The 27,395-nt window shown below is 41.8% G+C and overlaps 1 protein-coding gene across 1 annotated transcript in view; it reads left to right on the forward strand.

Annotated features, from left to right (window-relative positions):
* pik3c2a (phosphatidylinositol-4-phosphate 3-kinase, catalytic subunit type 2 alpha) overlaps window positions 1–27,395 on the forward strand; it is a 46,292-nt gene that overhangs the window by 693 nt on the left and 18,204 nt on the right. Inside the window, exons 2-11 of the mRNA XM_041938548.1 lie at window positions 4,063–5,305; window positions 16,115–16,212; window positions 17,770–17,930; window positions 23,198–23,318; window positions 24,362–24,473; window positions 24,740–24,819; window positions 25,223–25,286; window positions 26,191–26,337; window positions 26,425–26,458; window positions 26,703–26,943. Of these exons, the coding sequence (XP_041794482.1) occupies window positions 4,145–5,305; window positions 16,115–16,212; window positions 17,770–17,930; window positions 23,198–23,318; window positions 24,362–24,473; window positions 24,740–24,819; window positions 25,223–25,286; window positions 26,191–26,337; window positions 26,425–26,458; window positions 26,703–26,943 (2,219 nt within the window). The 5' untranslated portion in view covers window positions 4,063–4,144. The remainder of the gene's footprint in view (window positions 1–4,062; window positions 5,306–16,114; window positions 16,213–17,769; window positions 17,931–23,197; window positions 23,319–24,361; window positions 24,474–24,739; window positions 24,820–25,222; window positions 25,287–26,190; window positions 26,338–26,424; window positions 26,459–26,702; window positions 26,944–27,395) is intronic.

Genomic DNA, 27,395 nt, shown 5'->3' on the forward strand with positions numbered 1-27,395 from the left:
GCTAGCTAGCCGAGTTGTATACAAATGTGTTCGTCAACAGCGATGCATTTTAAAGCCCAGAAACTGCTCCGTGTAATTATCCTGTGGCGTTAGCTCCTTCCAGGTCGTGCTACAAAGACAAAAACATTTCTGTCGGTCGGATTTCTATTGAGTGTCTTCCAAAATGTTACGTGATAATGCGATATCCTCCCGTGCTAACCATCCACACTTGAGCTCAGATGAAACATAGTGTTTTCCCTAAAGTCGTTCGAGTAAAAGTTGAGCTTTTTATCTAATTAGAGAACAGAGAGCGTGGAGAACATTATATAGTCTAAATAATTAAAAGTTCTCCTTTAGATGCTGCTCGAAGCACTTCACTGCTCTGAACACGGCAGCAGATTTGACTGAATAGGTACCTCTTGTGTGTAGTGATTGCATGTTCCTCTGCTTAGGACCAATGTGTAATTCCGTGTTCAATTATAGGTCTTTCAGTTGGAAAACTAGGGTTAACTCGGAGGTTTTGTTTCTTTGCATGCATTTGTTGCATAAAAATATAGGATTGCTGTCCGAATAAGCCACAGTTTCACTGCTATATGGTGTGTCTGGGATGCTGGCCAAGTGGACATTTGGGATTTCAGTCCCCCTCAGTGCTCTTAAATAGTCCTGACAGGTTTCTTTTGTCTCTCTTTATAGGCTCACTGTTCTGCATAGGTGAGCCTAAGCAATATTCAAGCCAGTACAGAAAAAAGTATAGATGTGTGAAGTGTTTTCTTCACAGCAACCACAGAATATATTCTACAAATCTATAAACTTGACCTGGTTACTTATTTTCCTTTTAAAAGATATTATACGCTGCAGAATTGTACTTTGATCGACTGTAGGGTGTATTGCTAACATCTGCACTTTTGCGCAGCTGTTGGAAGCTAAACTCTTACTCATTAGCGCCCATCAAGTCAAATCCTAACTTCAAGGATAGGATCACAGTTTTTAAAGTCTGTCTTAAAACAATAGTCAGGTGCCCATATGGACATCAGAACAGGTTTTGCTATAATCATTCCTCCTGTTCATGCTAGCCTTTAATCCCTTCCTAACACACTTTGAATGGAAGAGATGGGGGACAGATTCCGCAGTCCTCGACTGAGTACAGCAAACAAAACGTGACAGTGTTCATGTGTGCAACCTCATGCTGTGCTGTGCAGCCAAATATTGTTCAAACTGGCAGAACTGTTTTTTAAATTTTACTGTAGATCCCGAGGTATCAGCTGATAACAAATATGTATGAATTTGGGGGAAATGTTTATAAAAATTATGCTCAAAATGTTCTTTTAGGTTCTTTGAAAATCTGGAACAAGCTTATAAAGATATGTGATGTTGTCTGACAGTGTGGAATAAGATGTTTTTACAACTTTAAAGCCACCTAAAGGTCAAATTGAAGTAAACTGTATGTTAAGGGGTTAAAAAAAAAACATGATGGTGGTTTGGCAAGCCATCTAGGAAATGATCTGGGAATTATCCAGACTCCCAGAGTCCAATTTGTTAGTCTGACCTCTGCATCCTTAAATCTTTTCACTTAATCAAGCAGTTTCACTGGAGGCTTTTGACTCAGTAGCTGTTGTCTTCTGAATACCTGCGCTGTGCCATCCTTTGCCATGGTGCAGTGGAGCAGAGTTTGTAGTATTTGCCTTGGTTGTAGTTGACTTTTTTCTGGGAGTGGGATTTAACTTTTTTGTATTTTCTCCTGTTGCCATATCTGGATTTTAACCAGATGTCTATCATGATTCAGAATCACTTGTGTTTAGCCATGGTTTTGGTTATCTCAGTGGTGCTTGAGGCCTGACTTGGATTAATCTTCCCAATCTGCAGTGATCTACAGTCAATAAAACCGAGGCTAATGTTTATGAGCTTCAATCACATGGTTTCTCAGATTGACCCAGAGTTTACATACAGAATCAGGAAGTAGCTGCTGTTTAGTGTCTCACTCAGTGTGTTAACTTAAGCACTTGGCAGTTACAGGGCTCTGACCTTTTGACTATGCAACAGTCACGTTAACTACTGATCTTCAGTCTGTTAGAGCATGCATTCTTACTGTGTGTGAAATCAATGATACACAGATGAACTACTTTGGTCAGAGCATGTGACATTTCTGCACAAAATTAAGTGCTCAGTGACAGCAGGTGCCAGAAGACAATGACCTTTCTTTTTTATGCATTTTGTGCCCCCAAGCTGGGTTCTTGGCAAAGTTGGCACTAAGCTCGCCAAGTCAAATGCTTAATGAATGCACCCACATTGTCACTGCCCGCTGGTGTTAGCACAGCTGATAAGACAATCTTGGGCCATGGTGCTAACATAATGCTAACAGAGTGAGAGAAAGCTAGAGGAAGAGAGAAAGAGACCCGTCGGGCTGCTTAGCATGCCAAATTCCTCAGCTGCACAATAGTGCTAGGCTAGCCTGAGCCCCAGCACAGCCAGCCTTCTCCACCACAATGGGAGGGGAAGCTCAGGAGAGGCCGGTGACGCCTGGGGAGGGAAGGAACTCACTCAACCCTGGGGCAGTGATCGTTCGATGAATGCTTGCTTTGAGAAGGCGCTGTGTCATTTTAGGACCACAAAACACTCTTTGCAGCAATGTTTTTCTCATGTTGCAGATGCGGGATACTCTTGGCTCCTTCTTGTTATGGACAAATAGGATTATCAAGAGTGGAAGATGCCCCTGTTTGGCATCAACTTTGTGTTTTGTAGGGTTTGTTTGAAAGAGCCGTTTGACATTTGTTGTTATTTTCAAACCTTTATTTGACCACGTAAGCCCCATTGAGGTCGCAAAATCTCTTTTGCAGGCGAGCCCTGACTAAGATAGCAGCATTAGAATGTTTCAAGCAGCATGCATGCAAACAATAAAAACACACAAGACAAAGCATACAGTGTTAACTGGCATCACCTTGGAATGGTAGAAAAGAATTGTCAGATTACCTGATAATGAAAATGAATTTTTAGTTGCTGTCCTGCACACCAATTTGCGACTTAACTGCATGCCAATCTGTGATGTGAGTCATATGTCACTCCCTTTTTATAAATCGCTTTGTGCAATTGTTTGATTTGGTTTTTTCGGTATGTGGTCAGCCCAGCTGCTTGGTTAAACATTTGCAAGGTACACCTTGCAGTCTGAAGGTACAATTATAGAAGAGAGCTGACTGTGACCAAGCTGATCAGTTTAAATGCCATGAACATGGTAATGTAGCCCCCACTCTATTTGACCTAACTGATGCCCTTGACTCCAAAACGAGCACAAGCAATTATCGGCTGTGCATATGTGACAAATGGCAGCCAATCAATAAGCAATCAAAGCCTGGTTACAGCAACTTGGCCGAGGAGATAAAGAACTGCCATTTAACAGACAATGCAGAACCTTGGGCAGCTGCGGTTCAGGAGGAAGAGTCGGTCATGCCTTACAGCAAAGGACTGGTGGTTCAGCCTCTGGCTCCTCCTGTCCACGTGCTGCAGTGTCCTGGAGCGAGACACGGAAGCCCAGTTGCTCCTGATGCCCAGGCCAGTGTCTGTCATCAGTGTGTGTGCAGGTGACACATTGTGAAGTGCTTTGGTATAAAAGTGCTGTATAAATGCAGTCTGTTTGCTCTTGTCACCTCCAGGTACATGCAAACAAGCTTTTTGTGTAGTATCCTCTGTGAACTGCCACATTGAAGGAAAAATGACCCTTTCATTTTAAAGGCCATTTGTTTTCAGTGCAGCAGGGTAATAAGGCCCAGGTTACATTAACAGCAATATCATACATACAGTAGTATTTGATAAAGATTCTTCTTCTAAATCTGCATCCAGTAAATAAAAAATGGATCTCAAAAGTATTGTATTAGTGTTACTGTGTACAACATGCTCTCTTAATTCATGTATTTGGATAGTGGTAATGGATTTCTGTATATCTGGCAATTCACTTATCAGAGCTAAATATTTCCGGTCTTTGGATTTGTTAGTATAATCTGAAAATGTACAGACTTCTTTTAACCTATGTTACCACCTCTTAGTGTAATTCATCTAAATGTTTTTTGTTTTGTTTTTTTGTCCCTTTTTTAGGTGTTTAAAGATTTTCTTCGCAATCCTTTGGGCCACACTGACTTAAAAGCTGTCACACTCATGGCACCCTCCAGTTGACAGAATGGCCCAGATATCAAGTGGTAATGGGTTCAAGCTGGATGTCCCCCAGCCAAAGGGGGTTGTGGGTAAGGAGGAAGCCCTCCGCATGGAGGAAGAGGCTTTAGCAAAATTGCAAAGGGAGAAGAGACACACTCTTTCAGCTTCAACATCCTCATCTTCCTCTGCAGCATCCTCATCGTTCTCAAAACCAAAACCATCTAAATCTACCACTACTGCTCCTCAACCTTCACCCTCTACTAATAGACCAGAAAAGGACCTCATTGTCTTCCCAGAGACCAAGAAGCAGGCAGAGCAGGACAAGTTCAGGGATATTGATGTGGACAAGCTGACCAATGAGGAACTTGAAAAGCTCCTACTGGATGAAAACTTTGGGGCAAACAGCAAAGTGTCCCGCCCCTCATCACTACTGGGGTTTAACCTCAGTGCCTCCTACCCTGGAGGCCATGCCTGTAGCTCCTCTCCTTTCCAGAGCAGCCAGTGGGCACCTGTTCTTTCCGCCCCATCTAGCTCCAGTGTGTCCACTCCCACCCATCAGCCTACCCCGATGTTCCCCTCTGCTCCATTCCCTAAACCAGGCACATTTCAGAATGGCTTCACTCCAACCATGTCACCCTTCATGACTCTGTCAGCGCAGCAGTCACCCTTCATGGCCTTCACTCCCATCCAGCCTGCTGCTGCCATGGTGTTCCCACAGCCAACCGTGGACCCGGAGATGGCCAAACTGTTCGACAAGATTGCCAGCACCTCAGAGTACTTGAAGAACGGCAAATCGGCCAGCACTGAGCTAGATTCCTCTCAAGCGGGCTCAGCTTCTCTGGCCCCTGAGCCACCACCCCAGCAGCCAGCAGTGATGGAGTCTTCTAGCATCAGCCGCTTTGACTGGCTGGATCTGGACCCGCTTACAAAGCGCAAAACTGAGAATGAGGATGCTTCCCTGGCATCAGGTGGCACGGCAGAGACAGTACCGGGAGTTCCTGCAGGGGATCCTTGGGATGCAGTGCTCGAGACTGAAGGACACAGTAGTGGCAGCAGCCCCCAACTGGAGGCGAAAGCATCGTTGTCAGTTCGCTCACAGCACAGGAGAGCATCAACAGGAGCGGCTGTCACCAGGAGTCATTCACTCAACATCCCAGGGACCTCCACCCACAAACCAAACAGTCAGGTAGGATCACAGTAAAATGAAAACTTATGTTATTAGTCCCATCTGTGTCCCATTCGTCAAGCATTGTGTTTTCATATTCACACCTGGTGACTGCACTGTTACAGTCTTTAATCTGAAACAGTGGGTTTTCAACTTTGCTACTTAGCTGTTCATTCATCATCCCCAACCATGTCCATGACCAGAATTGGACGACCTGTTACTCCAGAGCCTCAACAGCGATCCGTCTTTGCACACTATTGATGGCACAGTGCGCAGCGTAATTACTAAATAAAACCACACCTCTCACAACATGAGCGACTGTGAGTACAGTTTAGTCAGAACAAATGATGGTGGCTCTTCTTCTTAAACCAAAATACCAATCAAGGCCTTGAGTACAACTGCATGTGTACTCTTCATTCATTCACTAGCACAAGCTAAACATCCACTTTACTTCTGCTCCCTGTAATTAAGTTTTTCACTGTGGTTAGCTACCCACTGTTTCACCCCACAATTTCCTCTCAACCACATTTTGTGATTAATTTTGCCATGCAAGACAAGAGTGATCTAATTTCTTGTGATAAATATTTAGAACTTTAATTTAGGACAGTGCTGTGGGCAAGTGGCATAGGCTATTGTTGCCTCTCTTTTTTTTTCTGCCTAAAACTTAACAACCATCTGTCATTTGGCTGGCAGCTCTGAGATGAGACAGGAAGGTACTAAGGCCTACCAGCCAAACATGCTCATGTCAAAATGTGTCTTTCTTTTTATTCAGTATTTAAGAGTCAGATTAAGCAGGAAATGAGTAAAACGTGTAACAACACGCTTCATCAGAAGTGCTTTTCAGTTATTGTGGAAGAAGTGAAAAGCTGCTTAAGGATGTTTGGACAGAGGGAGTGTGAGGTGAGAATTCTGGCTGTAAAATATGTATTACTGGCCCCTGCAGTTGGTAGAAATGTATACAGTCACCCCTGTGCTCAAGGCATGCTCATCCTTTTCCATACACATGTTTGTAGAGCACAAGATGCAAACAATACACGTAGCCTTCCATAAAAATATTGCTTTACCTTACCACCAGTGGTCAAAAACACCAGAGTGCATTTAAGATCTGGACAGGCTATTGTGTTGGAAACTGTATCGGGTTTTTTGGCAGTTTTAGGACACCCACTTCCTGCTCATTGTGTTTCTCTGTGTCATGCCCAAACAATTGGTCTCTGTGGTGCGTTTCTCACACCAGGGTGATAACTAACCTTACAGCAGTGCAGAAGGCCCTTATTTCCAGAATCCTCCATGGATGCAGAAAACTAGGAAATTTGGCACAATTAGAAAACAGTGTTTGGAAAGATTATGGTACAGCACATTCAAAAAATTGAAATAAATGTTGTGCAACAGGCCAGAAAAATTACCAGCCAAGAGCTGTTTCAATGCACTGTTCCAGTCGGTACTTCAAGTCTATGTGTGGGTCTCTACAGACATATACTTTGCCATTCATCAAAGGCAACTCGTCCAGTCTGTACACCCAGCTGTGTCTTCCAGGGTTGAGGAATGTCTCTTTGAAAGTGTTTGTTTGTACTTGCCTCTATGTTATGTCTTGGTTCAAACCTGTGTTTGCTGGTTAGACTACCGCGTTGTATAAATTGGGCCTGTTAACTCAGTGTTCTTCAACAACATCCCTCTACACTCTCACTTTTCTTTTATCTCCATCCGTTATATCTGCAGTCTTGTTGAGATGATATGTGTGTTTGCTTGCTCCTCTTGTTCCATCTGCTTGCCTGGCAGTCGGCACCCATGTTGTTATAAACAGGAACAAGCCTGTACAGCTTCCTTATGCCCCACAGCACGACCAGAATGACCTAAGAAATCAACATCAGAAGTTGCTCATTTCAACTTAAGGCAGACAGTTGCTGTATTTCTATCAAGTTTGAATACCTGTGGGATGCCGTAATTAAAGCTGCTGTGATTATATCCTGCGATGTTGGCAAATAAGACAATAACTCCTGTATATGCAAAAGACTTCCAGTAGTTTGTGTCTGGAAAATTTTTAATATGAAGCAGTAGCTTGAAATATTCAGTTTATACCACCAGTAGAGTAACACAGCAAGTATAGCTCTATCGTAACAGCACAGCAAAAGAAAACAGTCTGAAAACAGTGAGCTAGTATCTGTGGTGGGAAGTCTAGTTTCATGTTCCTATGTTCCTGTTCTTACACCCATCTAACAGGGGCTACAATACAAGGAGCTACTGAACCTCAAGGCTTTTTAAAAAGGTGCATTTTTTTTAGTTGCCTGCATGGACCACAGGTATTGAGCAAATCAGTTCACAGTGATGACACAGCTTGGTTGAGGGCAGAGCGTTGGCCTCACTTTCCAAGAAAGACTAAAATATTGAACTTCTCTGAAAATTGTTTTTGTCTTGCTTCTCTTAAAAGATCAAACCAATTCACGGCGCTTTTTTTGCTGGCATATGCATGTTCACTAGTGGTTGTCCAATAGGGGTTTTTCAATGGCCAATGCCAATACTGAGACAGCAGAGTGACCGATGGCGAATATGTAATAAAATACAATTAAATAAAAAAAACAAATGAGACACAACTGAACTTCAGTGAACATTTATTCGATGCTAGTTTTGTTGTCTGGATTGTCTCCGTTTGCTCAAGTAGATCTACACTCTGTCTGAAGTAAAACTTCATTTATTTTTCATACATCAGGTTTTCTTTAAAATAAAGTTTTAAATAAATAAATACACAATAAAGTTTTAGTGCAGTTAACAACAGCAGATAGCAGCACCTCCTTGTTTCTCAGAGAGAACAAAGATTTGTCATCTTACATAAATACATAAACAGTAAATAAACATTATCAGCACAGAGCATCACCCAGCGGCATTTCTTTGTTTTTGGTCCCAGTGAACATTTATTAAACACTAATGTATTATTCACTCTTGCACAGACAAATATTTGAAAATAAAAAAATGTGCATTGTCTCTGACATGTCGGCACATGACATTTTTTTGTTTAATCTTCCTCTTGAGCACAGGCATGGGCCGATGCCGAGTATCTTTGAATGCAAAGTGTCAAGACGATTTATCAGCGTGCATCTAATTTACTTTGCTGCAAAAACATTTCTTCATTTTTTACTTTGAATGTTTTCCCTACCATTTCAGACAGCCTCTGGTTTCAATTAATTTCACAATGGAATTAAAGATATTAGCTTACACAGATTTGACACTTGCTCGAGCTACTTAACCCTTGGTAGTGAATGTGTCTGTGGTGCATTAATGCTGCTAGAGACTCCAGATATCTAAGATCCATTACAAGAGTGAGTTACCAAGGACATGCAAAAAGCAGTCAAGGACATTAGGATAGCCTGACAGCTTGACAGGAACTATTTTTTTAGTGTTTGTATGCTGCTATGATACTTACTTATTATAACATCTGATTATATATTAGTAGATTAGTTTATTGCACCAACTTCCCATCAGTTATGTCAGCAATGACAGTAAACACCCACCTCTGTTTTTTGTGAAAGCACAACAGACAAAAATAGCTCTGCTGTTTCAGCCCAGGCAGTCTATGTGTAGGCTGATCAGTTTGCAATGCTGGTGTTGAGTTACAGAACAGACCCAGACATCAGACACCTCTTGACCCTTGCTCTAAGACCTTAATGAAATCCTCCACTGCCCCACAACGAGTTCTGAAATACTGGTTCGAGTCATTTTGTGGTTGCCAGGGTGAAATATGTTTGTCCAAGCCACATACTGTAAATAATCTCTATACTCCTCCAAAAACATTTCATCTTAACTGGAAAGAAAGCTAAACAGTATTTTGTGTGAGTCTTGTTGAAGAAGTTAATACTGCTAGGTTGTTGGCCCTAACCTTGACAAACGTGGAGAAACTGATTCTGGATACAGTCTTGTTACGACCTGCATATAATGTGACGTTAATGGGGTCAGACTTGTGATCCATAGCCAAACTTGGTTTAGCATGTGGCCTAAGAAAATCCTTTGAGGAACTGCCTGTTTAAAGGGAATTGATTTTTCTTTTATCTACCCACAAACTTAAGTTTAGCTCCTATTTCACCAAAAAGTAGATGTGAAAGTGGACAAACTTTATCAACAAAAGGCAGAATTCTCCAGGGATTGCACTAGGCATGATCGTAATAGTTTTGGCCCGCTGTTTCACTTGCAATTACGTGGCCCAAGAAGATTTTTTTTCAGGACCATTATTTCCAAGATTTCGATGGCTGTAAGTCAGTCTGAAGTTGGCTAAACTTGTTGTGGTTGGCAGGAGTGTAGAGTAAGATGTGGTAGTGTGGGCAGAGGGGTGTAAAGTGGAACAAATGATCTTGAACTTGGAGACTTAGTCAGAACTGGGCTATCTACCATGGAGTCACACCACCTCTACTGTATGTCTCAATCTCTTCCTCTTCCTTTAGGCTATGCTGTGCATTTGTCTCTCACTCCCTCTGTCTCATACTTTCTTTCAGTTTTCACTCCTTTCCCTTTCTGTATTTACTGTCTCTTCTTCTGTCTTCACAGTGTCGGTATTTATTTCTTCATCTCTATCACTATACTGGTTTCTATCTGCTTTGTTCGCTCCACCATCAGTCTGTCACCCTCCATTCACCAACTGCCTGCTGTGCCTGAATACTAATCCCTTGCTTTGGCCTTTGGATATGAAGCTGTAGGTTAGTGATAATCAGTCAAACAAATAACCCTATCTGCAGTTCAGCCGTCACGCCTCACAGCACCAATGCCTGTTCAGACCTGGCTCTGACTGTTTGCAAAGCACGCTGAACGTTAATGCGTCATTTACCACACATGGCCATGTCTGGCAACACAGATTCATATTACTTACCCTCACGATTGTTTCAAGAAGTGTGATTCATGCATTAGATCTTCAAAACCAGAGAAGAAATGGTAAGATGGTGGTGGTGGACTATTAGTGAGATATGTGCATAAATACAGTAGTCTGGAATGAATTCTGCTTCAAAGTCTTTAGCTATGCAAATTGTTGTAAGATGCAGGAAAATGTGAAGCAGGTTTGATTATTTTACTAACTGACAATTGAGCTATTCATTTTAACAGTTCCAGTTTTTCAGTAGCATAATAATGATAATGCACAGTGTGACTGTGGTTAATTGAGATTGTGATTATGTAATTAGCCACATAAACCAATCAACTTGATTAAATTTGGGGAAGCAGTTTCAGAGCACACACTGAAGTATTTTGCTTGGCCTGTGATTGCAGATTGAGCGAGCATGTCCGTACCCGTCTATTCTTGCACTTTTCCTTCAAAATGTCCTGCGGGCTGATTTTTATCTGAACTGGCAGTTTTTATCTGAACATATGCTGTGATTCAAGATATGTGTGCAAGTGTGAAACCGAAACCTACAGTATGCCAGCATGCACTGCACATTTTTCCAACCTACAACACAGTCAAATCTCTCCTTCCCCCACAGATTTAAAGACCTCCAGCAGCTCTTTTACATCTCTCGCGCCTCCATGCCATCCCACTCCAGACTCTGCCCCATTTTCTTTTATTATCATTTAATTACACCTTAAGTACACGTATGAGAGGTTGCAGCATGCTCAACACTCTCTACATTTTGTTCCACCAGACAGATTGTAAGGCTAAACGTTTGTTGTAGTACAGGGATGTGGCATGCATTCCAGTTAACTGTGACTCACTAGACAAACAGCTCTGTGTCTCCTAACCTTTGACCTTGTTTACTGGCAGAAAACAGGAGACACATTGTGGAAGATGGAGTGAGGAAGCAGGTAGAAACCAGATGCTAATGCACATTATAAAAACCTTACTAACAAGTGTTTAAGGAATAGGTTGACTGATGCAAGGTTTAAGAGAGAAGCATGCTAGTGACTGTCAAGATTGGTCAGCAATAGACTAAAACTTCTTCCAGTCACCAAATAGCAAACTTTGACGGTCAGTCTCTCCCTTCAACCACATTTTTTTTAAGACAGGGATTTCAGATTATCTCAGGAAGTGTGAGTTAGTTAGCCATCAGTCACTTCCTGTTCGAAAGAAGAAGTCGCCTTATGTTTTCGTAGCAGCTGGTTCCTCTGATGTAAACTATGGAGCACTCACACCAAGTCACATTAATGAAGCTTTATCCAAATAGAGGTGTTTAGAAGATGTTGTTCATGTATGCAGCCAAAAAGATTTTAGCTGACAGTTAGAGGATGCTGAGTGTCCACAACCCATTAAAATCAATCTTCATCTCTTCAGGAAGTGCTGGATCAGCATGACAGCATCACTCAGCGTTTCCCACACAAAGTTTTATTGTGAAATGAAGCCTGAAGCAACTGTAGTACCTTTTGCTTGTTGCCGCAGTTCTGAAGAGCTTAGAAGAGCTCAGTAAACGAGCCATCATATGTTGCTGTGCATCTTCTCGATTTTTTAAAACTTGCATGGTGTTCAGATATGGACGGTGGCTTGTGAATATTTGGGTGCAGGTTTCCTGTGTATAGTCTGGGGTAATTTTCATTAGGCTGGCACAGAGACACAAGGAGGTGTCTAATGTCTAGATGTGTGCTGTAACTCGATACTGATGTTAGGCTTGGAATTACCACCAGCCACCAGTCGAGGCTGTGGTTGGCCTTTCGGTCCTGCCACTGTACTCAGTCAGGCCTCCCTGTCTGTCTGTCTGTGTCCCATGGGAGACACCACAAAGTGCCTCAGGCTGATCATGTTCTCCTCTGTTGAACTCGAAGGGACAACAACCAGTTTTTACTAAAACCTTTCTTCTCATTGTTTTTTTTTTTATCAGCAGGAAGCACAAAAGCAGAAGTAGAAGCTGTCTGGCGTTGATTCAGATAGTGAAAACCTTGAACCTCATGAACTGCAAACCATTTTCAAAGGAGATGTCCCATTCATTCTTATGAAAGTTGCTCACTTGGCACACATGTTGATAAAGCCTCTGAGGGCTTCTGCATTTTTGGGTCCACAGAACATGCTCAGTAGGATCCTTCGCTGGCCGAGATACATGCGTTTCCGAGACCTCTGCTGGCCTCGCTGGCTGACTTTGTGTTGCCGCCTGAGTATTTTATATAGGTGCTCCTTTTCCAATGATTGTGTATGGGAAAAGGTTTTGGTTAGTGTGCATTATGTGACAATCCTGCAAACTGCAAACAAACCCCCCCCCCACTTCATTCGCTGTACCCTCTAAGTTGTATAAAAGGATGTCAGTGTTTTCTCCATCTCAAATTACTGCGGTAAACGGAAACCCTTTGTAAAGCTTGTATACTGCACAGAACAGAGAGATTATTTGGACAATTTGTCTGTGTTTGCTGTGACCTCGTTGCATTTTGCTGTATGTGTGTTCTGAGTAAAACATTTTGGTCAGTGTGTAAAGCTGCAGAGATGCCCTGCCTTAGAGATCCCGTTCTCCAGATGGAAGTTGTTGTATATCCTTTTAAGAAAAAATATTACCATTCATTATGTCTAAAAAGTTCCCTTCAGTCAACCATAAAGTCAAGCTACCCAAGACAAATAGCATGAATAGTTTTCCGTGTCATTTGTAATAGCAGGAGTCACATGTTTCATAATTGATTATGTCTCACTCTGGAGCACTATCTGGCCAGGTAAGCGATGAGGACACCCAGGACAAAAACACCTCTTTTCCAGACTCAAATCTTGCCAATGTAGACGTTTGTCAAGGCGGTTGTATCAGAGCACTCAGCAGGTTTGGAAAGTGTGGAAAAATATTCCCGGTTTTGTCTATCTATTGAATATTTTGGAAAATGTAGGAAATCCATCATTCAGAATGTTGTAATAAATTCCCATCAGTAGTGAATTATAGATTTGAAAAATCTTAAATTCTTCGCCGAAGAGAGATTAGGTGCTGATTTGTAAAACTAGGAGTCTATAAATTAGATAACAGGAGCATCAGTTAGTACACAGTGAGGGTGAAAAACCCTAGCTGACTGTGAATTGACTCAGAATCACACATTCTGCAGCTGACTTTGTGGATTATGGTCATCTCTGTTTAGATTTCTTCCATTAACCAGCTCTGCTCACACACTACAGTGTAGTCTTATTATCTCCCTTTATGTTACACAGTGTGCTCCGGTATTACAGTCAGTGCTTTGACACATCACAGTACAAGCAGAGGAAAGGATGAAGGATTAGTCAACGTGTGAATCATATGAAGCCATTCCCATGACTTCAGACACCAGGAGCTCTCCGTCCGGGTCCAACAAAATCGATGGAGTGAAACAAAGACGGGCCTATCCCGCTGTACAGCCTGCTGTGTGTGTTTGTGTGTGTCTGTGTGTGTTGTGGTGTGACAGTCAGCGAACACGGCCTCGTTGGAGTATCTGCCTGTGTTTGTTTTTGCTGAGGCAGTCCTGACTGCAAACATAAACACAGCTAATGTGCTCTGTTAGTCTCTTTCCTCGTTGGCTCTCTAATGTTTTCTCTCAGCCTCTCCATCAACCTTACTTTCTCTCTCCCTCTTTGACCTTCCTTTTTTCATTTTCTTTCTCCCTCCATGTCTCTGTAACCTCGCTCCGTTCATTGACTTTCATGATGTTTTTATTGCTAATCGTGAAAATGTTTGTATTGAACCGCTAAAAGCATTCTGCAGGCTAAATATGAAATGAAATTTGAGACTGAGAGAATCTGAGAAATTGTGCAGGCAGGATCTCAGTCTCCTCTCTCCCTTGCTGGGAGATGCAGGTGGTTTGGTGTCAGGCTTGGCCTGCTTTCCAAGCTCCATGCTGACTTCGAGATTTCTATCTCCTGGTGTTACGTCAGGTCAGCTCCCCCCTTTTGAACCAGAAGTCTCTGCTCTTGGGGCTGCACAGTTTTGGTCTAAATGATGAAGCAGGATTAACATGCTGGATGTTGTGATCTTGGTAATTAGGGTTGACATTCTTGTTTTCTCATTTCAAGATTAGATTTGTGGCATTGTGCCTTTAATGGATAGTGACACTTGGCAGGAAACATGGGGAAGTTAGTAAGAGGATCAGTGTGAACAAAGATCTCTGGCTGAAATTGAACCGGGAACAATGTGGTTATGTGTGTCTTAACCACTAAATTTGTTTGTGACAAGCAGAATTATTTGATTGCATTTTGTGTAGAGCTGAAATGATTAGTCAATTAATAAATAAGCAGAATATTAATTGGCAGCTATTTTTCCAAGCAATTCATTGTTAAAATAATTTTTGGAGCAGAAATGTCAAACATTCTTTACTTCCAGCTTCTCCATAGTCACTCGCATTTTTCATTATTCTCTGACATTTTATGCACCAAAAACGAAAGGTACATTGTGTAGGATTCAGGAGGTTCCATTGGCAAAATCACCTGAAAATAAGTTGATGTGTTTTCATTACCTTAAATTGAGGTCTTTATATCTACCGAGTCCTCTTCCACAGAGTCCGCCATGTTGCACTGCCATATTTCTACAGTAGCCCAGAACAGACAAACTGAACACAGGCTCTACAGAAAGACTTTCGCACTTTTTAGCAGCCAATTGGTGAGACGAAGGGTATTCAGTTGGTTGCAGTTTGTAACCTCACCACTAGATGCCACTAAATCTTACACACCAGACTTTAAATCGATTCCGCAAGAAAATAAGTGTCAGAATAATCGAATAATACATATTCTTCTTAATTGCAGCCCTAATCGTGTGTCTCTAACATAAATCCATACGATCTTCTTCACTGTGTAACGCTTCAGCAGACACATTCTAAGTGAAGTATTTCACAGTTGAGGACCCGCAATCATTTGAAGCATGTCAGAACCAGCTACGTTATGATTCTGAAACCGAAATGAAGGTGAGGCCAGGAAAAGATCTACAAATTGGAAGAGCAACTCATGACAGTATGCTCATAAAGTTGAAACTGTAGAAGTTACATTAACCTGACACTTAACAAGTCGTGGAAAAACAGCCTTTAGGAAGTTTTTCTAGTTGTCACATCTCATTGTCATTGCACATGAAATGCCAGCTCTGTGCCCCCTGGGCTCATCAAAAAACTCTAGGTTCAAAATCTCCCACAAGTCTCTGAGGAGAGGAACAAGCTATTATTATGACATTCCAAACGTTTCCTTTTCCCCCCTCTCTCTCTTTTCTTCCCTTCCTCTCCTGCCCTGTCTTCAAACCTCCATCTCCCTCGTTGGGAGTGATGTCAGAGTCACAGATTTCCAAGCCGTGACAGAGCACTTTTGCAGACTGAGCCTGGTGCAGGAAGGGGCGGGACCCTTTCACTCCTCATTTCCTGTGCCACAGGAAGTGCATTCCTCAGCCACTGGCAGTAAGACAGCAGTGAAAAACCGAACGTAACTGCGATTTCCCGGCAACAAGCCAGCCTCCGGGAAAAGGAGCTGTGTGTGTGTGTGTGTGTGTGTGTGTGTGTGTGTGTGTGTGTGTGTGTGTGTGTGTGTGTGTGTGTGTGACAGATTTACAAATCACTCAACTCAGTCAGCTCTTAAAACGTACAGAAAAAAGATAAATAACCTAAACCTTAATTAAATGTTTAACTAATGCTTTTCACAATTTAAGAGACAAAGGCATGAAAGAGCTGGAGACTCCAGTGGGAGTTTCTTTGTGGCAAACCTTTGTCCTTGCTGACATGTTCATTCACTCTGTAGGATTCATAGCTCTGAGGTGTTTTTAATAAAACTGCCCCTTCAACGATCCCGAAACACAAATCACCATAAAGACTTTAAGCTTTGTTGTCACAGTCAGTCCTATTAAACTGATATAAGGAGTTCATATGTGCTGTGCTGTCTGTCTCCACCTGGCTTGCTTCTTTTTGTTTCCAGTTCCCTGACTCTGTTTGTATGCTTTTGTGCGTCCAACTCCTTTGCTCCTGTAGGACAAGGTGAAAGGAAAAGGTCTGGTGAAGAATGCAGCCCTGGAACAAGAAGACGCTCAAGACCTGGAGGTTGTCGCCTTCTGTGAAGACGTAGCAACGTAAGATCCTTATTGTTGGCGTGCACATAAACGCTCTCCTGAGTATGAGTATTAGTGACCCTCGTCGATTGTGTGAGTGCTTTGTAACATTTTGACAGAAATAATGGCATCTTATAGAATTGAAGCATCTTGTGGACCTGGCTTTCAGCTATTTCACAAACTCACAATAAGCAAGCTGCAGATTTGCCAACCACCTGAAGGAAAAGACAATAAGTAACAGACAGTTTAAATCTTCCTGATGTTGCCACCTACAGGCAAGGAAAGTAATAGCTGGAGTTGTGACACTTGTGCTCCCTGTAGGAGTGTTTTTCCTGTTGTCCTGATTTGGAGGAAATTGACTAATCAGCTCTTGGACATTCCAGACACAATGTAAAATAATGATGACAAGACGTAAGGGCTTGTACTTAGTTCTTACTAAGTACTCAGTGCTTTTTGTTTTGAGTGATACAGTTTTATGATATATATGTATGTATGGCCCCAGGTTTGATAAAACAAAAATAATCAAAATAGCAATATTTATAAGATTAGACAAATATTTTGCCCATTCCCTGTCCTGTTGCTTGAAAATCCTGCAGGAAAAAAAAATGTCCACAAGTAATGCATATGGCAGCAGATGCATTCAACTATGAGGCTAATTGTCGACAGCCATGCTAGCAGCTCTGTGAAACTGTCTTTTTAAAAAAAACGGAGAAATTTTACATGAGAAGTGAAAGCTTGGACAGCTGCTGGTGGCGCTAGAGGAAAAGTCAGGTGATCACCAAAGTCATTAAGGTTCACTCTGTGGAAAATTTCATGGCAACCAGAGTCATGCTGCTAGCATGGCTAAAAAATAGCATTTTCCTCCTTGTTTGTACACGAGCGTAAACGCATACATATACATTTTCATGCATATATACACATAATTGCATGTTTTGAAACTCTGTGTTTCCTGTGTCTGTACTGAATCTCTCACTCCAGTAGTTAGTTTGGGTGGAGTGATGATTAAGCTGCGTTAAGGGAATCCACTTTCATTACGATAGCAGAGTCAACGCCCGCTGTCTGCCCAGCATCTTCGCTGTCTGCTTGCTGGTCAACACTCACTCGACGTAGTTTGCAATTAAAAGGAACTTAACCTCTCGTAAGAATGTAAATGAAAAATGTAAAAATAATTTCAGAGCATTTTCATGATCTTTTGCCCTCCCAACTTCCCAAGCCAAAAGTATCACCGAGTCAAAATTACAGGCTAATGATGACTTATTCTTTTTGGAGGCTATTTCAAGTTGGGAGGACAGAGGGGTATGGTACTGGTAAATTTCCAGTGATTTTATTTAACCTTATCAGTGTGCATGTAGATGCTTTTTTTTTCAGATTTTCTTTTCCTCCTCTCTTTCTCCCCTCCATCCAATGTTCCTGTTATTCTGCCCACAATGCATCCAATAGTCTCATCCAAGCAATCTGATCCATATGCCAGGCTGGCTCTGGCTGCCCCTGATGTGTTTTCGCTTGCCAAGTAGACCAAAATATGGAAAGAAAAAAAAAATGTTGACTCTGCACTGTTGTCATCTTTTCTCCTACCAGCCTGCGCTCCAAATTCCCTCATGGCGACATGTCCACCAACCCAGGCTACGTCCTAAGCCCTGTCATTACCCAGAGAGACACTGGAGGTGACAATAGCTGCTCTGTCAAGGTTTCTATTGAAATCTCAGAATCTCAGCAGCCTGTAACCTTCACCTGTGACGGTAAGCATCCAGTAACAAAACTGTTTTAACAAAACTGTCTTAACGTGATAAAAAAAGTGTAAAGTGACACTAGAACATGCTGGGCACAAGTCCTGTTGTCAGGATATTTACATTTTAATTAGACTGCTGATCATGAAAATGATTTTAGCAGCGGTCATCCTCTGTATTCTAGAGATATCATTTTTTTTGTAGTATGTACATATGGTTAATTGCAAGAATAGCCCACTGTTAAGAAGAGTAAAAAATCCACTATACAGATGTTACACCATCACCTTGAAGTCAGCCTGAAACAAAACCTTGTACCCGCTTTGCCTTTAAGAGTGAGCAGCTCTGATTGCAGATATGAGAGCTCTGAAGGAGGAAACGACATTCGCAGCTGCCAAACGCTTTACCCCCTCCCCACCTCATTTTTTCTTTTTCCTTTCATTTTTTCTGTCGTGGGAAGTACACTTTGTTCCTTTTCCGCACAAATAAAGGTTTGTCCCCTCGCCATCAAGGAGCCATGTTGGGCAAAGGGGACTGCTTGTTTCTTTATTTTTTTTCAAGGACCCACTAAGATTTTGGTTTCCTTTCCTGGGTGTTTGGGGAACTGTTGCTGGCTAACCCTTCGATATACACACACAACTACAACCACTGTGACTGACATGTCTTTTGGGACCTGAAGCCAAGCGCATTGGAGGCTGTCAGCCAATCCTGTGGGCTTTTTTGTTAGACATATTATTCCAACTGTGTGACCAAGTTCACCACTGTCTGTGTGGCATTAGGCCTGTGTGGGTCCCTGAGGATCAGCATTAGGCCTGTGTGTGTGCGTGCGTGTGTGCATGTGTGTGTGGGACTACTGACCCAGACACCACTCTGTATAGCCCACTTCAACACTAACAACCTGTAGGAAGTATTTTTACAACTTTCCTCTTTCTACAGCCTAATTGCACTTTCCTAGGGTCCTGCATTGACCCGGTTTACCTCGTCTTCCTGCTTCTGCTGAGTTTACCTCCTTGAATCCCACTGCCACGGTCACTTCCTAGATTCACTTCACTTCATTCCTAGTATGATGTCTAGTTCGTTGTTTCCTGGTTGACTTCCTATGTTGTCAGCAGCGTGTTGACCCACATTGTTGGTGTTTGGATTCCTCTGGTTAGACACTGCTGGAATCTGCTCTCCGGAACAATAGGCCTCAGTTCTGCTTGGATGGAAGGATAGAGAGAGCTAGAGGACAGGAAGGGTACTTTTGCACTCTCCTCCTTTTTCTAATTCTTTATTTCTTTCTGTCTCTCTCTCGCTTGTTTTTCTGGCTTTTCTGTTTCCATTTATTTTTACTGTCTGCTTTCTCCTCTTTCTCTATTTTCCCAGTTTGTCTCCCCTCCCTTCTCGTGCATGACAATATTTTCCTCCACCCTTGTTTCTGTGCAGCATCTCTTCATCCCTACTTCTCTCCTCTTCCTCGCTGTCTTGCTCTGTTGTCCCTCTTATTCTCTTAATCCCGTAATCACCTCAGAGACTATATACAGATTAACATGACACATAAGAAATGCATCACCCTCCTCTCCTGTCATGTACTCTTTTTCTTTCTCACTCTTTCTCTCACACTTTCTATTCTCCATTTGTCTTCTCTTATTTTCTTCTTTTCTTTCTTCTGTCTTGTCTCACAACCCTGATTGCAAAAAGGTTTGGATGCTGTTTAAAACCTAAATAAAACAGAATGTGATAATTTGATAATTTTTATTGGCCTGTGCTCAATTGAAAACATCACAAAGACAATACATTCATGTTTTGACCTCATCAGTTTCATTGATTTTTGTGAATATCTGCTTATACAGGTAAACAGGTTGATTGGTAACAGGTGATAGTATCATGATTGGGTATGAATGGAGCATCCTGGAAAGGCTCAGTCATTCACAAGCGAGGATGGTGCGACGCTCACCACTTTGTGAACACATGATCACTACATGGTCTTGGGAACACTTTGTAAAGCGTTTGGAAATGAGTACATCCTGTTTTTATTTAATTTTCATACTTTGTCCCAACTTTTTGGAATCAGAGTTGCTTTTTCTTCTTCTAAATTCCCCATTTTTTTTTTTCTCTTTCGTTCTGACTTTTATGTGCTGTGGAAAGGTTATTACATTTACTTGTAGCTGATTGTCTTGTCTAATTAATTTATGTAAGCAATTAACAAACAGTGATAAATATATTTGACTGAAGAATGACGTAGGTTTACAAGACTGGCTTAATGAGTAGTTGAAATATATAAAATAGCAATTTAGGATGTTCTGAAATATATTGTTGTTCTTGCTGCTGTCATTCTGTTACAGCTTTTAGTCTTTGCCTTTACCCTTTTTCTGGAAAGCAGGCAGAAAGAAAGGCAGTCGGTTCTTCCAGGGCTTGGCTGTGAACTACTAGACTTCTGGGGATTCTTAGCATACTGTGGTTGAAGGGGGGGAGATGGAAGGAGTGAGCGATGGAAAAGCAATGCATAGAAAGACATACAAAAGCGAAAGAACACAGATAAATGAAGGAAGGGAGAGTAGGAGCAGACAGAAGTACAAAGGGAAAGAGTCAGGGAAGAAAATGAGACGAGGGGAAGAGAAGAGAAGAAGAGAAGAGGGGAAAAGCATGAATTTATAGAGCAGAGAGTGAAATTAAAGCATGAGATTTATGAAGAAAGAAGGCGGTAAAGGTGCAGAGAAAACATGAAAATGACAGTTGAAGAACATTTCATGTATTATAAAATAAATCAAATAGATGGAGGGAGAATGACAGGGAAACGCAGGGAGCTGGGCTCAGGTTACTGTCTGCGGCTGAGAGGGTGTTGGAGAGGAGGGAACACCACCTTGTTCTCTTGTCAAGGACAAGAACCTCACTAACTCCCAGAACCTTTTCATTCTCAAAGTACAAACAAAATGTGCAGGAATTGGACACGGGTGGAGAAGGATACTAGTGCAAATACACAAAGATGATATGAGCAAGCAATACATGCCAGTCTATTTATTTGTATTCTCTATTTGCATTCATTCTGTCTGTATTGTTTGATACAGGCAGGAGGCCTTAAAGGGTTTCACTCATTGGCATGATGTCAAAACTTTAAATGTGAAATTTGAAGAATGTGAGAAGCTGTTATATGAATATGATAATAAGAAATTACTCTGATTGGCCAAATTTGATCAGGCTATACACTCAGTTGCCAGTTTATTAGGTACACCTAGCTGACACTAATGCAGCTTAACACAATGTGTGTTGCATTATACTGACAGACGTTTATATTGTTTTATCTGCTTTGTTAATATAAATGAAGGAAGGCTAAATAACAGAAGCCCCTGTCTGTTCGATGCAGCACAGTTCAATACACCACAAGCTACATGATCAGTAGGCTTTATTGCAGGACTGTTGTGTTACAGTTCATTGGTTGTAGCTGGGTGTACCTAATTAAATGGCAGCTGAGATTTAAAAAAGCTGTAACAGCCCTTTAAAATCTGCACCACGATAACACTTAAAGGAATGATGCATCTTGTAACAGATGTTCTTAAATTGTATGTCCAAGACAACGTTGGTTTGTTTGCATTCATGTAGTGTGACATGCATGAAATTTCAACTGTAGGTGAGAGTTCAGCAGACTGAGAATGCAGAACTGAAAAAGAAGAGTACATCAGATATGGTCTCATGGAGTCACTGAGGCTATTACAGTATGCCGCAGTCATGTATTTGCATGCATTTCAGCCTTGAGCCTTTCTGCTACGCTGTTGAACTGTAACTGTCTGATTTCTTTCCATGAGTGTCCTTTTGTCTCTGGATCTGTGTCTGACAGACTTGTTAGAGTAGCAGAAATGTGTTTCCTTTGAGTCATGTAGGACTTAGATCATTCCTGTTTTATATCTGACATATATTGGGTCCTGTGGATAATACAAGTGCTGAGTGACTTCTGGCTTTATTCCGCCCTCCTGCCAGCTAGATTTATTTAACATCCCACTTTGCCCCTTAGACGTGTGTGTTTGTGTCAAATTGGCCATCAATATTTTCCCCATATGTCACCAGGCCAACACCATTCCCCAACCATGTGTCAAATGGTTAACAGCATGCGATGGAGGAATTTTCTCCTCTTTTAACTGGTGCCTTCAAAAACGCCCTGCTGGGAATTCCCTTACCACCTCAGAGCGCTCACGAAAAGGGGCGTGGCCTGTCTAATTGCTTTGTTACAAAACACTGCAACACATGTATAACCTTGGCGACCACCACCACCACGGCCACACAGGGCCGTGAAGCTGCAGCTACTGGTCTAAGCAGTAAGACAAGACGCACCATTCCTCTGAAGGGCGGAGGTCTGTTATTGCTGGAGCCAGGGGTGGTCTCCCTCCCTGTGTGCCGATGAGAACATCTATTAAGTAAGCTGAGTGTTTGTGCTTAGTCCAAAGCTGAGATGGTTCTCTGAATGAAGTGTCTGTATCTGTCTTTGTATCTGTCTGTTGGTGTTTGTGTAAAGGCAAGGTTGAGAGCGTGCTAAAACCTCTGCAGAGGTAGCTAAGCAGCGGCATAATCTGCCACATATCAGGTTACCCTCTCCACACCCACTGGCTGGACACATCAGATATCAGAGCATACGCAAACACCTGGAGCCGACTCCAAATCCCCCCACCTAATGTCGCTCCACAACACATCGCTGCAGTTCCTTTGATTCGAGAACAGGTTTGTTTTGAGGTGAAACATGAGCCGTTCAAAACAGGGCAGGATGGTTGCAGTTAGAGAAATTCTGTTAACTGTAAGGTCTGAAAGGCAGACTTCAGTTCCCGTAGCAGCAAATGCGTGTCAGTTAACAAGCAAAACTCTACGTGGTCATTCTTAATCAGACTCTCACCTAAATGTGTTAGTAAAGTGTATGATTTTGTAGCTTGAAATGACCTCTGACCCCTCTAATAAAATGCATACATGGGTTTGGGGTGCTCCAAATTCTTCAGTTCTTTGACTTGAACCACCACTAAGCCTTTTCTTGTTGATCCGTCTTGTATCGTGCTGCTCCCCACTTGTTTTTGGTGTCCTGTAACTGAAGTATAGTCTCTTTTTGGTCTCTTTTTTTCCTGTCTCTTCATCCTCTCTTTTCACCAACCACTGATCCCTCCCTTCTTTCTGGCCTCTGCATTTCACTGCCCCTCCCTCACATCGGTCTCATGTGGTTCCCTTTCATTCCATCAATTTCCCTGATCACCCTCTGTCTGTCCCTCCCTCTCTGCCTCCATCGCCGTCTTCTTCATCATCCATCTCTCCATCTTTCTCTTCCTCAGTGAGTTCTCCAGTGGAGCTGTTGATCAGTCAGACTCTGTGCTGGGTCCACGATGACCTGGACCAGGTCGACTTCTCCAGCTACCTGCTCAAAGTCTGTGGCCAGGAGGAGGTGCTGCAGAAGTGAGTACACACAGAAACTTTATGTTGCTGCTGAAGAAAAAGAATATATCTCCAAAACATTAACATTTTAGGAACTGGGAGTAACAATTTATTAGTTAATTATGCATAGGGTTTGAAATTGCTTTTGGATAGGTTTCATTAGTTTTCTTAGTGTCTCTCTTCCCTCTTTATCTTTTTCTCTTTTTTCACTTGTATCTTGGCATCCTTTCAAAATCTTGTACAAAGTGGACTGACTGATGTTTCTATATCTCGCCCTGCACCCTCCTCCACCGTGGAATTTCTCTTCTCCTTCTAATCTGGGATACATGGGAATAGTTACTCCCATACCAGGACTGACAGGCTCAGTACACCCAAATGTTCAAAGCAGCATTAAGGAATCTGTCCTGATTATAGCTGCTGAACAGATGAATGTTGTGTTTGCTGTGGGTTCATACTGTAACTAGTCTTAGCAACCTTGCATTAGTAATACTGAGAATGTCCATAAATCAGTATATTTTAATATATATTTTTGTCAGTTCTGGTGGTAACCATGGAGACAGCTAGAGATGTACTTTGCTTTGTGATTTTCTTTATTCTTTCCTGCTACTTTGAGAAAAACTTTCAAATCCTACACATACACTGAGAGCCATTGTCTAAAGACCCGTAAATCATGTTTCTTATTGATGCTTTTATGCATTCAATCATTACGTCATGGCTTCACCTGTAATCATATATAAAGGCAGCCCTGTCAGGATGGAGCCTGAAGCTGTGTACCATCTGCCAAATCTCAACTTGTTGGTGATATTTGTTCAACAGATAATTTAGTGAGAGTCCCCAGCCACACCGGTGATAATGTGCTAAAGCAAGTAGCAGCTGAATGCCGTCGTATACAGGCTTTTGTCTTGTGTTCGATATCATTTTTATCCCTATAGTAGCCTCTCTGACTCTGATCAGAGGTTCCTGATGGCCTGCGTTTGAGACCAGAGTTATTTTGGTCTTATTAGTCTCTTGTCATTGTTTCCCCATCATGTATATATTATGATTTTCTTACCTGTCACACACAGCAAACACAGCCTAGGCAGCCATGAGTACGTCCAGAACTGCAGGAAGTGGGAGAATGAGATCACATTACAGCTGCTCTCTCACTCCACCATGAGAAGAGATTTGGCACGCACTGTAAGTCACTCTATCTAGCAAGCACATGAGCTCATATAAACTTTATAGGAGTGTTTTACCGATTGGTGAAATAATCCATTTTATTTTGTGCCATTAAGATTCATTTTTAACTTTTGACCCACTGCTGGAAAGCGACAGCACATGCTCCCCACTTTGTGAAATGATTATCTCAGTAATTTACAATGATAATGTACAACTGAGACTTTGCACCTGCTTATCTGCTATCTCTTATGCTGAGTTGGTAAACCTTGGCTGCTTTTGTTTAGGCGGAAGATGATAACTCTCCAATAAATTTAGAGAAGCACCTGGGCCAAGTGGACAGGCCGTTCAAGGAGAATGTCACCAGGTATGACAGTGGTGGAGAAAATTTCAGACAAGAGGATAAAGTTATGGGTCTTAAGATGTTGTTTTCTACTTATGAAATTATGTAATGAAAAGGCTTCATAGACTCGCCATCAGAGAATTTTACTTTTTCTAATATTGGTTTCTTTTTGTAGTCTGGTTCTCAAAATCGTTACCTTGTAATAAGGAAGCCTGTTGGAGTTGTCTTTTTTAGTTATAGTATGATCTGACACATACTTTGCTGCCTAAATTACAGTATTTTTTAAAGACCTAATGGCAATCTTAAGTCATTATTAGTTAACTTAAATGAACTTTAATGTTCTGTCCTAATCTGATTAACGCTGATAATAAATGAAACACAGTCATATCTCATTTTTACTTATTTCTCTCTTTGTATCTTCTTGCAGACAAGGCCTGTCTGACTATTTGGAAGGCTATCACAATCAAGTCAACATCTGCCTACAAGATGAGGTACATAGGCAGGTCTGGAGAGTAAATTACAAGGATGGAGAATGATTTAGATGATTTCCGGGTCCTAAATTTGGAACAAACATACTTACCTGTCCCTCAATGAGTTTTTGTGTGCTGTTAAGATAATGATAGCATAAGGTGTATGTGTAGACCAGCTAGTTATATATATATAAGTCTACAGTATCTGCACTGCACTGCACAGAAAGGTGGGAATTTTGTGCTGTCCTATATATTGACTCAGTTAGTCTCTGGTCCCACCTCTGATACTACACCCAAACATAACAGACTTTCATTCAGTAGTATAATGGAAGGCTCCAAACATTGTTTTCAAATCTCCCAAAGTTTTTTGTGTCGTTTCAAGTACTTTACACGAAACTGTTAGTAACATAGGACGTTCCTGGAAGGCAGGCTTTCTAGAAATGGCACATCTGTTTTTCAGCCAGTGTAGGTTATTGTGGAGTAATTGAATGCAGGCTGAAGTAAAACTACACCCTGCCCCCAACCCAACGTAAACTTGATAATAACATCAAGATTTATTTCAGTGAGCCTTGACACAATCATAGCATGTACTGTAATTAATATACAGTAATTTAGTGTGCAAAAATGTGGTGTTTTGATGTTTTGAGCCTTGTTTGTTCAAACGTACACAGGCATTAGGCTGGCTTGAGTTTAAAATACTGTTTAGATGAGAATCTGTTTGATGAATTGTTAGTGGTAGTCCTCTCACAGAGACCTCCTGACATCTTGTTCTTTTCATAAACAATGGGTTTTACTGTTTAAAGACAAGCTGAAAACAAAAGTACACATCAGGAGGATATCCCTTTCACAGCCTAATATGAGTATGTGAAGATTGATGCTGTTGTAACACGTGCTGCAGCAACCTGCTCTGTATCTCTGTATTCAGAGTACCCAGTATAAAACAGTGGACCGGCTGGGGCAGACTTTGAAGAATCTGTGCTGTGCTCTGGACGAGGTGGAGACGCAAGCCATCACAGAGGCTGTCAAAAGGCTGCGACACTCTGTCAATTTGCCCAGGACCCGCTCACCCAAGGTGGGCTTGTCACACATACTATGCGCACACATGCTCATATAATCACGTACAGTATTAGATGTAAGAGTGTCTTGTTTTGCTTTGTAGATGGGGTCCAGATCGTCTGGTCAATCATCAAATGGTAAGATCTGTACATGTACACAGTGACACTCAACTTCCGCATTCACATCATTCAATTAAAGTTTGTTATGCTTAATTAATTATATTAATATATTACAGACAAGTCTGTGAGGGGACAGTGTCTAAAGTTACTTTTCTTTGCCGATGAAATGCTGATTAAAACTATTATGTAAACTATTATGTGTACTATGTAAACTATTCCAGTGCCAGTGTACATCTTCTAATAACTGTGTTGACCCTGACAGGTCACAGCAGTCCTGTGGAGGAGAGCATGGCCTTGCTGACACAAGCTGTCTACGACCTGGCCAAGCTCTACCTGCGCTCCTTCTGCCCTCCATCCACCTCCTTCAGCTCCCCACCGTTGCCCCAGGCTGCAGACGGGGAAGGTGTAGAGGGGAGGAGCAGCAAAGAAGCTTCTGGCACCACAGACCACCTTCAGTTCACTCTATTTGCCTTGCACGGCATCCCGCCCAACTGGGTCAGCAGGTAAACAGTCAGAAGATGAACACACTGTGGGCTCTACTCTGATTTTTATTTTAGGGGTACAGATGAAAATTTGTTTGTTTAACATTAAACATTTAGCGCCGACTGAGAATGAGAAACTGTTACTTCAGTGTTTTGTACACTGAGCTTTGCTGATAAGAGCGTGAGAAGATGAAGTCACTCGGCCAAATCATTTTTCGCATTCACACACTCTAATTTTCACTGCTCGTACTGTACATAAAGGCTAGACAGTCATTTATTGGACAAATGATACAGCGTATTGTAGATTGTATTTTACGAAGCATTAGGATTTCATTTGTAAATAGATGTGTACTCTCTTTGTTCTACAAAACAGTAAAGTGACAGAGTGACACATAAGTGCCTCAGAAATACCTGTGATGTGACTCTGTAGCTGCCGTGTCACAATAATACATCATTGTACAATGACATCAGGG

This window comes from Chelmon rostratus, chromosome 6, assembly GCF_017976325.1.
Source record: "Chelmon rostratus isolate fCheRos1 chromosome 6, fCheRos1.pri, whole genome shotgun sequence".
Taxonomy (NCBI): Eukaryota; Metazoa; Chordata; class Actinopteri; order Chaetodontiformes; family Chaetodontidae; genus Chelmon; species Chelmon rostratus.